The sequence below is a fragment of the Aethalodelphis obliquidens genome, unplaced genomic scaffold, assembly GCF_003676395.1.
Source record: "Aethalodelphis obliquidens isolate GAN/ISIS:26980383/991018 unplaced genomic scaffold, ASM367639v1 scaffold1, whole genome shotgun sequence".
Classification (NCBI taxonomy): domain Eukaryota; kingdom Metazoa; phylum Chordata; class Mammalia; order Artiodactyla; family Delphinidae; genus Aethalodelphis; species Aethalodelphis obliquidens.
In genome coordinates, this window is record NW_020837945.1 from 465,664 (window position 1) to 482,979 (window position 17,316).

The following is a 17,316-nucleotide window of genomic DNA, read 5'->3' on the forward strand; positions in this document are numbered from 1 at the left end:
CTAGCCTCCAGGGTCTCTGGGCTCGCCCAGCCCTTCTCCCTCTTCCAGTCCCCGTGAGCAGCTGCTGGAGGGGGGGGCTTCCCAAGGACCAGAGAGCTGCTGACCCGAGGGATCTGGGCATCCCCTCTCCTGGCCCTGTGGTGACTGGCCCAGACGCTGACCCCACAAAGGCCGCGTGGGGGCCTGCTTCCGGGAGGAGCACGGATGGCTGCAGTCTGCTCTTGGGAGGGAGGGGTCTGTGGGGGTCCATGTGCTGCCAGGATGACCATGTGATCGGTGGGCCTTCGCAGAATGGAAACAATCCCCTGTTCAAAAATCACGAAGGACTTCAAGACAGTGTTGACTCGAGCTGGCTCTCTGGGCTCAGGGCCCTGTGCTGCTGACCTGGGGTGCGTCGCCCTCGTGGGGACCCTCCGGCCTCGGGGAGCACAGCCAGTAGCCGGGAGAGCTGGGCCTCACCTGCCCGCCCCGCCGGCAGACACGCACCCGCACACACTCACCCCCTGCCCCTTCTCCTGCCCGACCAGGCGTGCTGCCCTCTGCTGAGAGCCAGGGCTGGTGCCGGGGCCTCACACATGGTCCCTCTCACCCCCTGCAGCCCTGAGGCTTGGCTGTTCTGCCAAAGAACAAAAGGCCTGGAGGGTCACCGGACGGTCACCCAGAGGGTCACCAGGGGGCCCTGGACCCAGCTGGGCCTCAAGCCTGGGCTGACCTGAGCCGCCGCCTGCCGAGGACCCTCCCCCGAGGGTCCAGGCCACGGGCACTTCCCTCGGCGGAGCCCACGCCCACGTGGGTGGAGGCCTCAGTCCTCGCCCTCCACTGGCAGCCTCTCGGGTCCTGGCTCTGCCCCTCCCCCATGTACTCGGTTAATAAGAAGCCTGGCCCTGGGGTGGGGCGCTGCCCGAGGGCATAAAGGCCCTGCTGGCCTCCTTCCCACCTCTGCTGGCGAGAGGAGCGTCTACAGCAGAGCTTGGACCATGTCCCAGCTGGTAGAATGTGTCCCCAACTTCTCGGAGGGGAAGAACCAGGAGGTGAGGCACCAGGGGGTGGCGGGGGGCGGTGTAGGGGCTCAGGGCAAGGAGAATGCGGCTCAGTGTGCGGTTTGGGGATTGTCTTCTCTGGAAAGGGTGAGGAAGGTGGCAGCAGGCAGGCAGCCAGGTCCTGGCCCAGGTCTGGGCCTGGGGTCCGGGGGGGGTCACTTGGCCTCTTGTGTGAAAACAGGGCCCCTGAAGCCCGACCCCCAGGGCCATTTCAGGGTCCCCGGGGGGTACCCCATCTCCCTTCCCCACCTTCTGAGGTGGGCGCCGCTCTCATCCCCACGTGACCTGCAGGAAACTGAGGCACAGAGAGCTGGGCAGGCCTTCCTGCTGCCTCAGAAGGTTCCGGGCCCTTCACGCTCCGCCCCCCAGACACAGGTGGCCTGTGGACTGGGGCCCTGCCCCTCTGTGACCTTGGGCTGTGGGTCACCTTCTCGGGGCCCTGAGAGCCCCTGCGCCCGGTTTCTGCTTCCTGCCTCAGTTTCTCCCGGAGGGTGCTGCCCGGGTGCCGGCCCCCATATGTCCAGGTCCTCGCCCGCATCGTGTCTGAATGGGGGCAGGGCGGGCATGGCCCCTGCAGCTCCCGCCCCCTCTTCCGCATGGGGAGACCGAGGCGCAGGCCTGGCTTTGTCCCCAGGTGATCGACGCCATCTCCCGAGCGGTGGTGCAGACCCCGGGCTGCGTGCTGCTGGACGTGGACGCTGGCCCCTCCACCAACCGCACCGTCTACACCTTCGTGGGGCGCCCCGAGGACGTGGTGGAGGGGGCCCTCAACGCCGCCCGGGTCGCCCACCGGCTCATCGACATGGGCAGGCACAGAGGTGAGGGCCCGAGTGCGCACGGCCGGCCTCGCCCGCAGGACTCCCCAGGGGCATGGGGCCATCGCACTGGCTGGATGCTCCTTGGACCCCGTCCACGTTTCAGGGGGCCCTGGAGTGGCTGGCAGAGAGGTGATCGCACTCTGTGCAGGCCCTGGGCAGGGGTGGGGGACACAGCCCGATCTGTCAACAGCCCACAAACCAAACACATTCTGTGGGCGGCAGGGTCAAAGGTCGGTGGACACACGGGGAGCTGGTCAAAAGGGCAGGGTCTCTGGACGCCCACAGAGGGGGAGGGAATTCACAAGAGATCCCAACTGGTGAAGAGAGATGGAGGCTTATCTCAGAGGAACCGCCTGGGGGGAGGGGGCCGCGGGAGCTGCCATCTGACCCGCAGTGGGACTTGGGCTCTGAGAAGGACCCTCTGTAAGGCAGCCGGGTGACAGCGCCCCTCCCTGAGGGCTTGGACTTATCCTCTCGGCTCTTAGGAGAGGGAGGGGTTTACCCCTGAGATGCCGCAGAAATCGGGGGCTGCTTCTCCCGGGGCCCTGTGGTCAGTGCGGGTGTGCGTGTGCAGGGGGCTGGAGTGCAGGGTCTGCCCCGAGCTCCACACCTGGGCCCCAGCTTCCTCAGCCCCCATCTCTGTGCAGGGGAGCACCCTCGGATGGGCGCCCTGGACGTGTGCCCCTTCATCCCAGTGAGGGGCGTCACCATGGACGAATGCGTGCTCTGTGCTCAGGCCTTTGGCCAGCGGCTGGCAGAGGAGCTGGGTGTGCCAGGTGCGTGCCTGGGGAAGGGCGGCCTACCCCAGGGGCTCCCCCAGCCAGCCCCTCCTCACTTCACTTCACTTCCCAGCAGCCTCAACCATCCGTTGAGGCTCCCTGCTCTTGCATCCTTAAAAATGCATTTTAAGAAAAAAACCCAAAAACCCTACCATGCAGGTTTTCGACAGGTGGGAATATGTCCCGCTTCTCCTGCAATGGGACAAACCACAGGGACAGGGTCCCAGCCGTCAGGGAGGCAGGGACCGAGGAGCCGCTCTGAAAGGGCTTGAGCAGGACGGACGGGGACCCCTAAACAGTCTCTTTGGGGAATTAACCAAGTCAAGGGAAAGCCCAGCACAGGGCGGCGGGCGGACCTGCGAGCCCGGGCGCGGGCCCAGCCCCTGCAGTGTGGCTCATGGGCGGGTGTCACCTGCCCTGTGCGGGTGTCACAGCTGGCGGTGAGTTTTGTCTTCTCTCCTCCTCGTTCCTTAATTTGCGGGCGTGTTGCTCGTTCAATGAAAATGCACGTTGGAGAGAAACACGAATATCCCTCCAGCCCCTGTTGTGGGCGGGCAATGGCTTTTTCTGGGGCATCTGTGCAGGGGCAGCAGGGGTGGGCAGAGGACGGTCCTGGCCCATACAGAGTGCCCATCAGCGACCACCACACCCATCTGACGGGGCTCAGAGATGGGGGCGCTGCCAGCAAGACGGAGCTGCAGGAATGGGGGTCCTGCAGCGCCCGCCGGCCGAGGGCCTGACCGGCCAGGCCCCTTGCAGTGTACCTCTACGGCGAGGCAGCACGGACGGCCAGCCGCCAGTCTCTGCCGGCCATCCGGGCCGGCGAGTACGAGGCCCTGCCTGAGAAGGTGCGGTGTCCCCTCCCAGTGGGCAGTCTGGGGGCGGACCCCGCAGGGTGGGCCCTCCTCCGCCTTCCCTCACCCACTGGTCTCCCCACAGCTCAAGCAGGCTGAGTGGGCGCCCGACTTCGGCCCCAGCTCCTTCGTCCCCAGCTGGGGGGCCACTGTCACGGGGGCGCGGAAGTTCCTCATCGCGTTCAACGTCAACCTGCTCAGCACCAGGGAGCAAGCGCACCGCATCGCCCTTGACCTCCGGGAGCAGGGCCGCGGGGCGGGCCAGGTGAGGGCGGGCGCGGGGTCGCCGTGAGGGCACCCGTGCCGCCGCCGGAGGGGGCCCAGGCCCTGCCCCGTGCGTGGGGCTGCTGACCAGCCTGCCTCGGGGTCCACGCCACGTGGGACCGGCAGGGTCAGGGTTCCAGGGTTTGAAGCTGGGGAGCAGGTCTTTAAGGACATTTTCCATGGAAGTTGCAGGGCTGCAGCTGTGGTTAAAATACTGCATCATTTCCACACTGATAGGAAAACAGCCGCTTCTGCACCCCAGGTACCCCTAGGTGCCCCTATGTACCTCCAGATGCCTCAGGTACTTCCAGGTACCCCCAGGTGCCCTGATCCACCAAGTCTGCCATCATAGCTGTCACCTAGTGTGAGTATCGCTCCTGCAGAAAGTTCGAGCTGGACACAGACACAGAGACACCCGGTGAAGGAGGCCCTGCCCACCTGTCAGGCCCCACTCCCAGAGCCCTGGGCCTTCCAGGCAGCTGAGGCCCTGGGAGCCCAGCTTCCGTGCTGAGCACTCAGTTGTCTGCAAACACAATACAAAAACACGGCAACTCCCGAATCCTTCTCTGTGCTCTGCTGACGTCGAGAGTCTGCCTAAGCCCGAACGGTAGACTGAGTCACCCCAGGCAGTGAGGGCCAGGAGCTGGCCTCTGGGGCAAGGGGTGGGAGGTAGAGACCGCCCCAGGACAGGGATGTGGGCGGGATGCCTGGGCCGCCCGGCCTGGTCTGAGCCTGTGGCTTGTGCAGGGCGGGCCCCGTGGCACTGACCCTTCGGGGCCTTGGTTTCCGGTGGTGGGCAGGCCCTTTCCCGGCTCAGATGAGAATGGGCGAGTGAGGAACAGACCTGCCTGAAGCCGGCTGCCTGGCTGCACCGCACGGTCTTCAGGCCACGGCCCCCCTCGTCCGGGTGTCTGGGGTGGAAGGGAGCCCTCGGGCTGGCTGGGGGATGCAGGGCCAAGGGGCTCTCAGTGCGGGGCGCAGGAGAGGCTGGGCGGGGCCGGGCTGGGCAAGCCTTCTCCTTGGCAGCCAGGACGCCTGAGAAAGGTGCAGGGCATCGGCTGGTACCTGGATGAGAAGAACCTGGCTCAGGTGTCTATGAACCTCCTGGACTTTGAGGTCACAGGGCTGCACACGGTCTACGAGGAGACCTGCAGAGAAGCCCAGGTGAGCAGGGTGGGTCCCCTCCCCTGTCTCTCAAGCCCAGCCCCCTGGGCGCTGACTCCCCAACCTCCGACCTCCGACCTCTGATCTCCGCAGGAGCTGAGCCTCCCGGTGGTGGGCTCGCAGCTGGTGGGCCTGGTGCCTCTGAAGGCCCTGCTGGACGTGGCCGCCTTCTACTGCGAGAAGGAGAACCTCTTCGTGCTGGAGGAGGGGCAGCGGCTCCGGCTGGTGGGTGGGGCTGGGGGTGAGTCAGGGAGCAGGTCGGGGGCTCCGGACGCCTGCACCCCGGGCCTGGGGCCCTGTCTGCGGGGCCAGGCCTCCTCCTTCTTTGTTTTCTTGTCTGTGCCTGGAAGTTGAGATCACACTGTTTTCACTTGGGGGACACTGTTGAGGTTTTCTGTGTGACCTAAAATGTGTTCAGTCTTGTGAAACTTCAGCAGAGAGGACGGGGCCCGGTGCCTGTCCTGGAGCCGCGTCCCGCGGATGGAAGGACCTGCCCCTCGTCCGCTCCCTGCCTGTTGGGATTTGGGTGCATGAATCTAGTGTCCATGGGTTATTCACAAAGTTGTTCCTTTGGTCCCAGGTCCTACCGCCTGCTCTGGGCGTGGCCGTCCTTCTCAGTCCTGTTGCTCTGGCCTCAGAGTCATTTTGTCTGGAGGGCGTTTCTTGTAATGAACGCGTGATTGGATTTCTCTGAAAGTTTTATTTATTTGTTTATTTATTTTTGGCTGCATTGGGTCTTCGTTGCTGGGCGCCGGCTTTCTCTAGTTGCGGCGAGCGGGAGCTGTTCTTCGAGCTGTTCTTCGTTGCAGTGCATGGGCTTCTCATTGCGGTGGCTTCTCTTGTTGCGGAGCACGGGCTCTATGCGCGCGGGCTTCAGTAGTTGTGGTGCATGGGCTTAGTTGCTCCGTGGCATGTGGGATCCTTCCGGACCAGAGCTCGAACCCATGTCCCCTGCGTCGGCAGGTGGATTCTTAACCACTGTGCCACCAGGGAAGCCCTCTCTGAAAGCTTTTGTCTTTTGGTAGTTGAGTTTATCCTTTTGTATCTACTAATTTAGCAGGTATGTCTGGACTTACTGTTGTCCTAGTTTTAGGCATGAGAGTATGTGGTTTCCTTTGGGCTGTATGGAGGAGTTAGTCTGTTTTTCGGAATTCTGGTAATTACCTTATAACAATATATTTATCTCTATTTTTGATCTATTAATTTAAAAGCTTTATCCAAATGTATCAGTTTATCAGCACAGGCACCTTGGAGATAGCACAGCTTTGGTTCCAGGCCACTGCAAGAAAGCGAATATCACAATAAAGTAACTCACACGATTTTTTTGGTTTCCTAGTGTGTATAAAAGTTATGTTTACACTAGACTGTAGTCTATTAAGTTTGCAATACTATTATGTCTAAAAAAGCTGTGTACATACTTACTTTAAAAGTACTTTATTGCTAAAAAATGCTAACCATCATCTGAGCTTACAGAGTCCTGATCTTTGTGCCGGAGGAGGATTTGAAATACTGCAAGAATTACCAAAATGTGACACAGAGACACAAAGTGAGCAAATGCTGTTGGAAACATGGTGCCAATAGACTTGCCTGAAGCAGGGTTGCCACAGACCTTCAGTTTGTCAGAAACGTACTATCTGTGAAGTGCGGTAGAGGGAGGTCTGCCTTTTGCTGTCTGGCGGAAGCCAACAGAGCTTATACTCAGTGGTGTAGCTTTGAAGAAATAATCATCTGAAAGCATAATATACACTTTAAGAAAAGAATCTACATTCCCATAACGTGAGACACAGGAAATGAATGAGACAGTAACTGCACAGCATTTACTGCTGTCTTTCTTCCTTCTCTATTTCCTGATTTTTTAGACTTGTGCTATTTTTTAGGGAGCTGGTTATTTTGGTGCTTAAATATTTTTTCAGTTGTTTAAATTATGGTAAAATAGACATGACATAAAATTTGTCGTCTTTTAACCATTTTTAAGTGCACTGGCCACTGGTGTATGTGTATAAAGTTGTGCAGCTGTCACCAGTGTCCGGGATGGGGTTTCCTATTTCTGCAAAAGACGTTGTCAGGACTGTGACGGGGCTCGCGCTGACTCCGCAGGCCACTTTGGGTGGTGGTGCTGTCTTACAGCACCGTCTTTCCAGCCCTGGACGTGGGCCGTGTTCCCCTTCATTTGTCTTTGCCTTCTTTCATCACGTTTTGTAGTTTTCGTTGTAGTCTTTCACCTCCTTGGTTAAGTTAATTAATTCCTAAGTATTTTATGCTATTGAAACGGAATTGTTTTTGTAATTTCTTTTTCGGATTGTTCACTGTTAGTGTTTAGAAATGCACTGACCTTTGTGTGTTGACTTTGTATCCTGCTACCTTGCTGAATTCATTTATTAGTTCTAGGTGCTTAACTTTTTAAGTTTAAATAATGTATTTAATCCTTTAGCTGTTTATCAATATTAGACAATGTCTGTTGACTCTTGGTGAAGAGAGACAAAAAAATTAATGCGCTTGTGTGAGTGGTCATCTCTGTTCCAGATTTAAATTGCTTTGTTGTTATTTTTACATTGTCAGTGTATAACATTGACCTTCTGTAACCATATCCACACATACTAAATACCCACAGATGTTTAATCTTGGTTCTATACACAAGTGAGGTCACTATGCATCTCTGTCCTTTCCCGTCTGTCTGGCTGGATTTCACAGACAGGCAGATTTTTAAAGAAAGGCTCACAGGGGCTTTATTCTGTGGGTTCTGGCAGGTTTGGGAATGTCTTTCTGTGATGTTATGCTTGCAAGACCGTAGGACAACCGAAACCTCAAGTCACCGGTCTTTTCCTGAGAACGTTGCAGACACGTCGTTACCACCTTTGGAATGAATGTCCCTGTGCGGAGGTCTAAGGCTAACCCTGACCTGGTGGCCGGTTCTTTCTCCTGGATGCTTGAAGAATTCCATCCTTACCCTTGAGGGTCAACGACGCTGCCACAAGAGTCTTGCTGTGGATTGTTCCACATCAGTTTTTTCTCTGGAACAAGGTTTCTTGTGATTCACAGGTTCATTCTTGTTTAGCTTCAGGAATATTTTCTTCCATTGTATTTTTGATCCAGTTTTTGGTCCTTTCACTTTACCGACACCCGTTACACTGCGGTAGCATTTTCTTCCACATATTCTGCCTTTTTTGTTCTTTCTTTCCCCCGTATTCACTGTGGTTTTCTCAGCCTTCATTTTGCAATCACTGATGCAGTTTATGGCTGGGTCTATTCTCTTTCTAGCAGTTACAAAGTTTTGTGTAACTTTTTATCTTGATGTAATTTCCTACTCACAGAAGAGGTGCGAGCACAGTACCAGGAGCTCTTTTATGCTCTCCAGGTTCACCTATTGTTGCATTTGGCCCCATCTGCTGTATCACTCTATTTCTGTATTCCATGCATAATCATATTTTTTTCTGGAACATTTTAAAGTAGATTGAAGACACTGTGCCCTTTACCCCTTGTTTAGTCAGGGTGTAATTCTTAAGATCAAGGACGTTCTCTTACACAATCACAGTGCAATGATCAAAACCGGGAAATCCAGCGCGGTACAGCCTGGCGTCTAATCTGCAGACCGGAATCAAATCGCATCCGTGCCCCCCTGTCCATGGTCTGCCCCAGAGCAGCAGAGGGTTCGGCTGGCTTGTCTTTTATGGCCTTTAATCTGGATCAGGTCCCCAGTTCTCCCCGTCTTTCCTTGACCGTGACGGACTGTGGAGCACCGGCTGGTGGCTTTGTGAAGCGCCGCTCGCTGGGTGCCGGTCTGACCTGTCTCAGGGCTGTGTGTGCTTGTGCGTTTCCGGCAGGAGTAGCACAGAAGTGATGGAGTGTCCCCCTCAGGGCGTTACCTGGGTCCTCTGGTCAAGCTGGTATCCCTGACCCAGGGTTATCACTGCAGTGTTTCTGTTTTCCTTTTGTTGTTAATAAGGACTCCCTGGGGAGGTAGTTTAAGAATGTGTAAGTGACCTGCTCCTCTTAAAATTCCAGCCGCAAGTATTAGGAGCATCGAGAATTTTCTAACTTCATCCTTTTTCTCTAAGAAGCTTTCACCTCTCCCACATTTATTTATTCCTTATTAATGTGTTTGACGCTCTCTACTGTCTTCTTTTTTGTTTTTTTTGGCGGTACGCGGGCCTCTCACTGTTGTGGCCCCTCCCGTTGTGGAGCACAGGCTCCGGACGCGCAGGCTCAGTGGCCATGGCTCACGGGCCCAGCCGCTCTGCGGCATGTGGGATCTTCCTGGACCGGGGCATGAACCCTTGTCCCCTGCATCGGCAGGCGGACTCTCAACCACTGCGCCACCAGGGAAGCCCTCTACTGTCTTTTAAAACATATTATTTTATATTTTTTATCTGAAAGCTCTGAGGTCTGCAGTCCTTGAAGGCCTGATTTTGCAGACTGTTGTGTCTGCTGGTCCTCATGGTGCTGCTTCTTCGCGCGCTTCGTGAGTTTGGGTCGTGAGGGCCTGTCCTTTCGAGCTCCGTCTGTGGTAATTCTTGGCCGCCTGGTTTGGTCCGTGTCTGCCCCTGTTAGGTGTTTGGGCCACTTTAGATGAGCCTTTTGCTTGGCGCTTTGGTGCCGCACAGGAAGAGAATTCTGTGTGAACGGTGGCCCACCTCCCCGTCAGGTCAGAATTCCCGGGAAAGATTTGTTTCGTGCTTCACCAAACGGAAGGCCGAGACTGGGAAGTATCCCAGTATTTCCTGTGATGGGCCGTTTTTCCAAGATTCATCCTTGGAGATGTCCTCTTTCAAGGGTCTCCCGTCTGACACAGCTCTTGTGGGCTCGACACCACCCTACTCGTGAGAGGTCGCAGATGTCTCCAGGGTGGACCCAGCTTCTGGGAGAGGAGGTCTTTCTGGGCATCTCTGGTCACTTCTGGCTGTGAATGGTTTCCTTTACTTGCTGCCAGCTTTGCCGGGTGCTGAATTCCATTCTGACAGTTCTGTTCCTCACTCTGAGGTTTTCTGCGGCAGGCGGGCTGCTTGCCGGCTCTACCGCCAGCCCTTGGGCGCTCTCTGCCCCATTTCCACATCCTCAGGGAGACCTCATGACCGTCCCTGGGGACATGCTGCTTCGTTTCCCTCAAGCTGCGCTTGTCATTTTCTGTTTTGTGTGGAACGTGTCACCTGTGTGGCTCAGAGGGGTTGGAACTGTGTGACGGCATTGAGCATTATAAAGTGTCCTGAGTGGTTTTTGGTGGAAAGAATTCTACTCCAAAATGGGGATATTTCCAACTTAATTTTGAATTTGGGTAAAATTCACTTTTCCTCACATATCAAGTCTCACATTTGGGCAGATCAGGCAGCTCCCGGCCTTTAAGAACCAGAGAGACCCTGACACCCGAGGAGCTGGAATCCTGTCCAAAGAGGCAGTTTTCTTGGTCCCTTTCCGGCACAGGCTCTTGTGGGGGCAGGATGGGGTCACCACGGGCCTTGGTCTCCCTGGAGCAGCACGGTGGGTGGGTGGTGTGTCCGGAGCCCAGGCAGGGTGCCTGCTGTCAGTGAGGCCTTCAGCCGGCAGGGCTGCTGATGGGCATGGGGTGCGGCAGCTGCGCCCCTGCAGGCTCCCCACCAGGGCAGGGTGCCCCGCGGGCAGCAGGGGTGGGACGTGCCGGTCAAGGGGACTCCACTCACTGGCCCCTCTTCCAGGTGGTGAACCGGCTGGGCCTGGACTCCCTGTCCCCCTTCAACCCCAAGGAGCGGATCATCGAGTGAGCAGCCCCCGCCCCCCGCCCCTGCGTGGAGACCCCCTCAGTCCTCCAGAGCTCTGCTCTGTCGCCAGGCGTGGGGCTGGGAGCTTGCTGGGGGGCCCAGTGGGGTCCCGACAAGGTCCCACTCTGTCCTCACGCAGCTCCTGGCTGGTCACAGCCCCTCCCCGGGGCAGCCACTCTGCATATTGGACCCACATCCTTGCCCCCCCCACACACTGGTGCGAATCAGGGGCCCCCAGCCTGGCCAACCCCACCCTTACGGCCTGGCTGCAACGACCCAGGACCCTGTTCCCGCCCCTGCACGATGCAGACCCTCACTCCCAGCCCCACCCCTGCAGGTACCTGGTCCCCGAGGTCGGCCCAGAACAGAGCCTGGTTGACCAGCCCCTGCGCTCCTTCGTCCGTGAGGTGGGCGCCCGCTCGGCAGCCCCAGGGGGCGGTTCCGTGGCCGCAGCCAGTGCAGCCATGGTGAGTGGGGCCTGGGCGAGGATGCGGGGGGGACGGCCGGGGTTGGGGGCGTCGCCCAGCCTGGGGCTGGTCCCACGCACAGGGCACTCTCCCCAGGGTGCCGCGCTGGCCTCCATGGCCGGCCTCATGACCTACGGGCGGCGCCAGTTCGAACACCTGGACGCGACCGTGCGGCGCCTGGTCCCACCCTTCCACACGGCCTTGACTGAGCTGACCGCGATGGTGGACGCCGACGCCCGGGCCTTCGAGGCCTACCTGGTGAGCGTGCAGACGGGCCTCCGTCACCAGCCCCGCAGAGGCAGCCCCGAGGGACAGTGGGGTCGGTGGACAGTACGGGGTCCGGACGAGAGAAAAGTGGGTCAGGGTCACAGGGGGAGGGGGAGGGGGAGGGGGAGGGGCTGCCACGAGCACAGTTGTCTGTAGACCCCGGGGGCTGGAGGGAGGAGACAGTGGTCTAGCCCCTCTTGGGCACCCCCCTCCCCCCGCTCGTGCAGGGCCAAGCTCGGCGGGTGTGGTGCAGGCGTGACTCCAGGTTGGGGTCTCTGCAGGCTGGGGGAGGGGCAAGAAGGGCACCTGTCCTGAGGGTCAGCCAGGCTCAGCGTCCCCCTGCCCACGTCCCTGAGTCCCGCTGACGGGTGACACCCAGACCTGCAGATGCCGGAGGAAAACAAGGTCCCCAAGGAAGAGCTCCCATCCCGGGAAGGGCGGGAACAGGAATCTTCACAGAAGAAACGCTGTGGGTCATGGTCTCAGAGATCAGAGAAGATGTTCAGCCATGCGACACAAAGGGCCCCCGGGGAGCCGGGCACTTTCAGAAGCACAGGACGTGGGCGGCTGCATCCAGGCAGTGCCCATCCAGGGGGCAGCGGAGGAGGGACGTCCATCAGACCGGGCGGGGGATGGGGAACTTGCAGGAAGGTCGAGGTCCGAATTCAAGGTCAAGAAGCCCCAGGCGTGTCTGAAGGCAGATACAGCAGAGAGGACCCGGGAGAGGCGGGAATGAGGGCTCTTGTACCCCACGGGGGTAGGAAGACACGCCTGGGAAGGAATGAGCTCCCGACAGACAGCAGGCATCCAGAGCCGCCTCGGGGGTGGGTGGGGGACGGGGCAGGAGGACCTGGGCCAGGCGACCTCGGGGGCTGCTGGGCTGGGCGCCCCGACGTGAGTGCCACATCCGCACGGGGACAGTCTAGGATGTCGCATTGCGGGAGGAGGTGACCCTGCGACAGAAGCTGGGTCCCCGGGGGCGGGGTACAGAGACTGATCACCTTTCCCCTATGCTCTTTTACGTTTAAATTTCGTTTATTTGCTTTTTAAAACGGGTGAAAGCTTCAGGGGTTCAGAGTTCACAGGGGCAGAGGGCAGCTGGTGTGTTGTCCCCCTGCCCAAGCAGGTGCAGCCCCAGTGCGTACGTCTCCCTGAGATGTTTGTGTGCATTTGGGCAGAACTGGGTCTCCCCTTTCTCCTCCTTTCTTACGCAAGTGGCGGCAGGCAGATGTCCAGTTGCATCTTTCACCTCATGTCCTCCTGGAGCAGGGACACCCCTGGCTCAGTGGCCCGGTGTTCTGGGGTCGCCTGGGGTGGAGGCCTTGGACCAGCCCTGTTGGGGATTCTGGCCAGGTCCAGTCAGCACCTGGGACAGGCAGTGTGGACAGCTGGCCTCCGTCACTGGGCACTCGGTGGACGGGCTGTAGGAGCGACTCGGGGACGGGCTTTCCCCCCAGGGCGGGTGTGTTTCCCACGTGGAGGGTGCTGCCCAGTGGCCCTTGCAGAGGTTGTGTGGATCGAGCCCTGGAGTGGCCCTCCCGCCGTCTGCCCCGACGCCGCGGCCACTGGACCTGGTGGTCACGTGCGTCTCTTGGTGCTGCCCTGGTGCGAGCGTCTCACGTGGGCGGGGCAGGGGGAGGAGTGTTTTCATACTTTCTGCAGCGGTTTTATTTCCTTCTCAGGAAAGTGAGGTGTCCTTTTCTTCTCTGTTCTGCGTGGTGCTGCCTAGGCCTTTTCATAAGCCAGGGAGTCTCAGCTTGTTTGACTTTCAACTTTGCTTGTGCTGGTTTCTGACCATAAGAGCCTTGTGTTTTCATGTCGTCGAATATTCAGTCTTTCTTTTGCTCTTTCCTTGGTGTTGTGTCGTAGTTTAAACGGCCTCCCCAGGCCAGAGTTGTTGCACTTCTCTCAGGGCACCTCTAGCTGTCTGTGGTCTGAGGCACTTCAGATACTGAGGGGCTCGAGTAGAGGCATCAGTGTGCATATAAGTAACAACACGTAATTAAAAACAAACATTAAAAATTCTGACCGCTAGAGATTAGAATAAGACAAACATAAAACAACTGGAGGGGGCAGTAGAAAAATGAAAACCTAATCCAAAGGCAGGAAGGAAAAAGAAAAGTAGTCAGCAAAGAGGTGTGGTTTAGAGAAAACCTAACATAGAATGGTTAGACTGAAGACACACCCGACCGGCGATCACACACACACGCGTGTGAGTATGATAGACACTGCACTGGTCTAGGTCCCCAGTGAGCAGCAGGAAGACAGACTTTTGAACAAAAATAAGAAAACATCCTTATCTTGCACCGAATACATGCGCAACCTCAGGTGGAGTCACCAGAGAAACCTCACCGTGAATCGGAAAATAAATCAGACTGCAGCCCTGAGGGTGGGCCGCCCCCCTCAGCCAGACACAGACATGGCCACGTAAAAGTCAGACCTGACGAAAATCAGCAAAGCTCTGCCCAGTGGAGACCCTCCTGCCCCCCCAGCCCCGCCCCGACCTGGGTCTGCAGCAGAGTCAGCAGGTCCCCGTGTTCGGGAGGAGCTGCTGTGGGTCCACACGGAAAAGAGACACGTGTCACAGGAGACAGGAGGCCGGAGGGGCGCCCGGGGAGACTAGGGGACGTCAGGATGGTGACAGAACCCGGCTCAGGTCGGGTCCAGGATGGTCACAGAATCTGGTTCTGGTCGGGTCAGGATGCTGATCGAATCTGGTTCCGGTCGGGTCCAGGGATCCTTTACGCTCATGCAGGGTTGATGGACCAGCTGACTGTTAACGGTTTTGGGCGGAGATTTGGCGAAACCTACAAACCCAGCAGGGCATGTTCCCCACCAGCTACACCTTTGGACCCGGCACGTGGGCAGGCCTCGGGCGCTGGTGTGAGCGAGCGGGGCTGGACGGGTGCTCACAGCACGGGGTGCGGGACGGGGGAGGCCTGCCCGGCAGCGGCGAGGCGGGCGACACATGGGCTGATGGCTCCTCAGAGGAGGCCTGGGTTGTGTGGCCCCTCGGGGATGCGTGGACACGGCCTGAACCATGACACCTGGACTGCGGGGCTTGTGCGGTTGCCTTGCCTGGAGGCTGGGAGGCCTGGGGCTGGAGAACCCGCTCCCCTCCACCCTCCTCTCCAGCCTCCAGTGCTGACCACGTGGGGCCTTGCACCGGGTCGCCTGCCCTCCTCTGTCAGGAGCCCAGGGCTCTAATCCACGGAACCGACCTCGGGGGTGGTGTGGGCCCTGCGTGAAGCCCCTCCCTGCCCCAGGCTCCCGTGTCCCCTCATCACAGTCAGTCACCCGCGCGTTTCTGTGTTTGCTCCGGCAGAAAGCAACGAAGCTGCCCAAGAACACACCTGAGGACAAGGACAGGTGAGCGCAGCGCTGGCTGCGGACATCCGGATGCCTCAGGAAGCCCTGGTACCAGTCAGTCCCCCACTGGGGTGTGTTGTGATTGAAGAACAGTTTCCCTGTGGTCCCCACCCTGGTTCCGTCTGCTCAGAGCGGAGCCATCAGGTGGGTCCAGCAGTGTCCGGGCGCCCTGGGCTCTAACCACTGACCCTCTTGCTTCCAGACGCGCGGCTGCCCTGCAGGAGGGGCTGAGGCGGGCGGTGGCCGTGCCCCTGGCGCTGGCGGAGACGGTGACCTCGCTGTGGCCGGCGCTGCAGGAGCTGGCCCTGTGCGCGAACCTGGCTTGCCGGTCGGACCTGCAGGTACGCTGTGGAGCCCCGCTGCGGGGGCGACGTGCGGAGGGGCACTGGGCATCACAGCTCTTCACCAAGCCGGGCAGGCACAAGCGCTCACAGGGCGTTTCGGTCAGTCTCAGCCCGCAGGGCCGGCTCCGTCACCCATTACGGTCTTGTGCAAGGTCGCGCGGCAGAGAGAAGCAGAAACTCGAGTGTGTCTCCAGAGGCCACCCCTAACCATCCCGCAGACCCCGTCCCTTCCCTCCTTCCCACCGCGCCTCTTCCAGAACCCAGGGGCTTGCAGATGTGCACAGGCACCCCGTCCGCAGCCCGCGCCGTGCGCAGAGGCTGGGGACCAGGAACGCCAGGGCCGGCTCTGCGTGTCCGCAGCCCATCCTGAGGGGAGGAGCCTCGTTTCCTTGGGCTGGTTGTTATATCTGCCTCTGGAGGGGGCCAGGCCGAGCTGCTTCTCTCTGTGGGGAGAGGGCCGGCCCTGCCGCCTGGAGGGAACCCTTGGGCTGGTCAGTTTGCCGTCTTCACGGATGAGGCGTGAGGCCCCCAGGCCGTGTCCCTGGGCTGAGGAGTGGGCAGGGCAAGGCCCTGCTGCCCCCCGGTACCGACGAGGGCCCTGCCCCTTGGCTGTTGTAGGTGGCGGTGAAGGCCCTGGAGACGGGTGTGTTTGGCGCGTATTTCAATGTGCTCATCAACCTGAAGGATGTCACCGATGACGCGTTTAAGGACCAGGTGGGCAGGGGTGTGGGCCGGGCCCGCCGAGGGCACTGGAGGCTGCCCTCGGGCCGTGGCTCCCAGACCTGGGGCCCAGGGCACCCGGCCAGCAGGTCCTCAAGGGAGGGAAGTGTCCATCAGATGAGTAGTTCCTCCAGCTCCTGAGGGTGGACGAGGCCTGGCCGGCAGAACGCAGGCGTCGGGGGCGGCTGGGGCCGTCTTTCTGCCTCTGTGGAGGCAGGTGGCCGGGGGCCTGCCGGCACCCCCTCGTCCCCTCCCGGGGGCTCTGGCCAGGGCTGGGGTCTCTCCCAGGTGGGTTGGGCTGTAGCACTGGCAGCACAGGGTCTCAAAGAACAGTCTCCAGCCTGAGCAGTGATCCCACTTCAGCATTTGTGATCACGTCATTGTTACCGTTTATTGGAGGAAAATTCACAAAACGTGCAGCTCACTGTGTTAGATGATACAATTCAGTGGCGTTAAGCACACTTACGGGGTTGCGAGACCACCACCTCTATCAAGGTCTGGAACATTCTCATCACTCCAAAGGATGCCCCACAGTCACCCCCATTCCCAGCCCTGGCCACTGCCCATGTGTCTCTGTGATCTTGTGACGATCTTTAAAAAGTGATTTCGCGGCTCGGAATGGGAGCGCCACGGCCTTTTCGAGCGTCAGCCTGTCCCCACCTGCCTCTCCAGCTGGGCTGGGCTTGGCCATCAGGGAAGCATTGAGATGATAGACAGGCCGCTTGAGCTCTGGCCCTTAAGTCCTCAAGGACACAGCCCTGCCCTTGGCAGTCATGGCTAAAGTGGGGAGACCGGGAGGGTGGGGGCTGGCTGGCCCCAAATCTCAGGAAAGACAGAGGGGCCCCTCCCGTCACCACCAAGAGACCCATGAGGAGCTGGGGACCCCTAGGTCAGGGGCTTGGGGTCACCCAGAGTGGACAGCCCAGGGAGGTGGCGGGGAGGTGGGGCCAGCGGGGTTGGTGGCGGGCTTGGGGTGGTGACGGGGCCCCTGTGTCTGTCAGGTCCGCCAGCGCATCTCCGGCCTCCTGCAGGAAGCCAAGACCCAGGCGGCACTGGTGCTGGACCAGCTGGAGGCCCGGCGGGAGTGATGGCCGGGCGGGGGACCTCACTGGACTCTGCTTCCCCCGGAGGCCCCTCCAGACACATCCCATGGGGCCCAGAGAGGGGAGGGTGTGGGGGCAGGTGTGTCTGGGTTCGTGGTGTCACCTTCTGTCACCTGGGGCCTCCAGTAAAGTGAGGACACACTGGTGCCTGTGGGGTGCATACAGGGGATACGTGGGTGGGCTGGGGGAGGGCTGAGCCGAGCGGCTGGGACGGGGACCCGTGGGGTGCCAGTGTGGGAGGCAGGTGGGGGGAGATGGAGGTGCAGCCCAAGGTGACACAGGGTCCCAGAGCACCTGGAGTCCTGGGGGAAAGAGCCCGTCACATGGAGGGGTGAAGGCCGCGCTGCCTGATGGGCGGGGACCTGCCAAGGTGAGGACAGGCAGAGGGCCGGGAGTTC

At 59.6% G+C, this 17,316-nt stretch overlaps 1 protein-coding gene across 1 annotated transcript; it reads left to right on the plus strand.

Annotated features, from left to right (window-relative positions):
* Positions 1–899: 899 nt before the first annotated feature.
* FTCD (formimidoyltransferase cyclodeaminase) lies at positions 900–16,976 on the plus strand. Its single transcript, XM_027114616.1, has 14 exons — positions 900–1,031; positions 1,675–1,858; positions 2,506–2,634; positions 3,397–3,485; positions 3,577–3,756; positions 4,782–4,919; positions 5,013–5,144; positions 10,586–10,647; positions 10,986–11,115; positions 11,212–11,373; positions 14,708–14,751; positions 14,954–15,092; positions 15,714–15,809; positions 16,817–16,976. The coding sequence occupies exons 1-14, from the start codon at positions 978–980 to the stop codon at positions 16,901–16,903; spliced, it is 1,626 nt and encodes a 541-aa protein (XP_026970417.1). The 5' UTR covers positions 900–977; the 3' UTR covers positions 16,904–16,976.
* The last annotated feature ends 340 nt before the right edge of the window (positions 16,977–17,316 follow it).

What these genes read in the sequence shown, in the direction of transcription:
- FTCD (XM_027114616.1), top strand. Translation starts at nt 978, where the DNA reads ATGTCCCAGCTGGTAGAATGTGTCCCCAACTTCTCGGAGGGGAAGAAC. An exon ending in AGAGGAGCTGGGTGTGCCAG is followed by an intron (nt 2,635 to 3,396) that starts GTGCGTGCCTGG and finishes GGCCCCTTGCAG; the next exon opens with TGTACCTCTACGGCGAGGCA. An exon ending in AGGGGCAGCGGCTCCGGCTG is followed by an intron (nt 5,145 to 10,585) that starts GTGGGTGGGGCT and finishes CCCCTCTTCCAG; the next exon opens with GTGGTGAACCGGCTGGGCCT.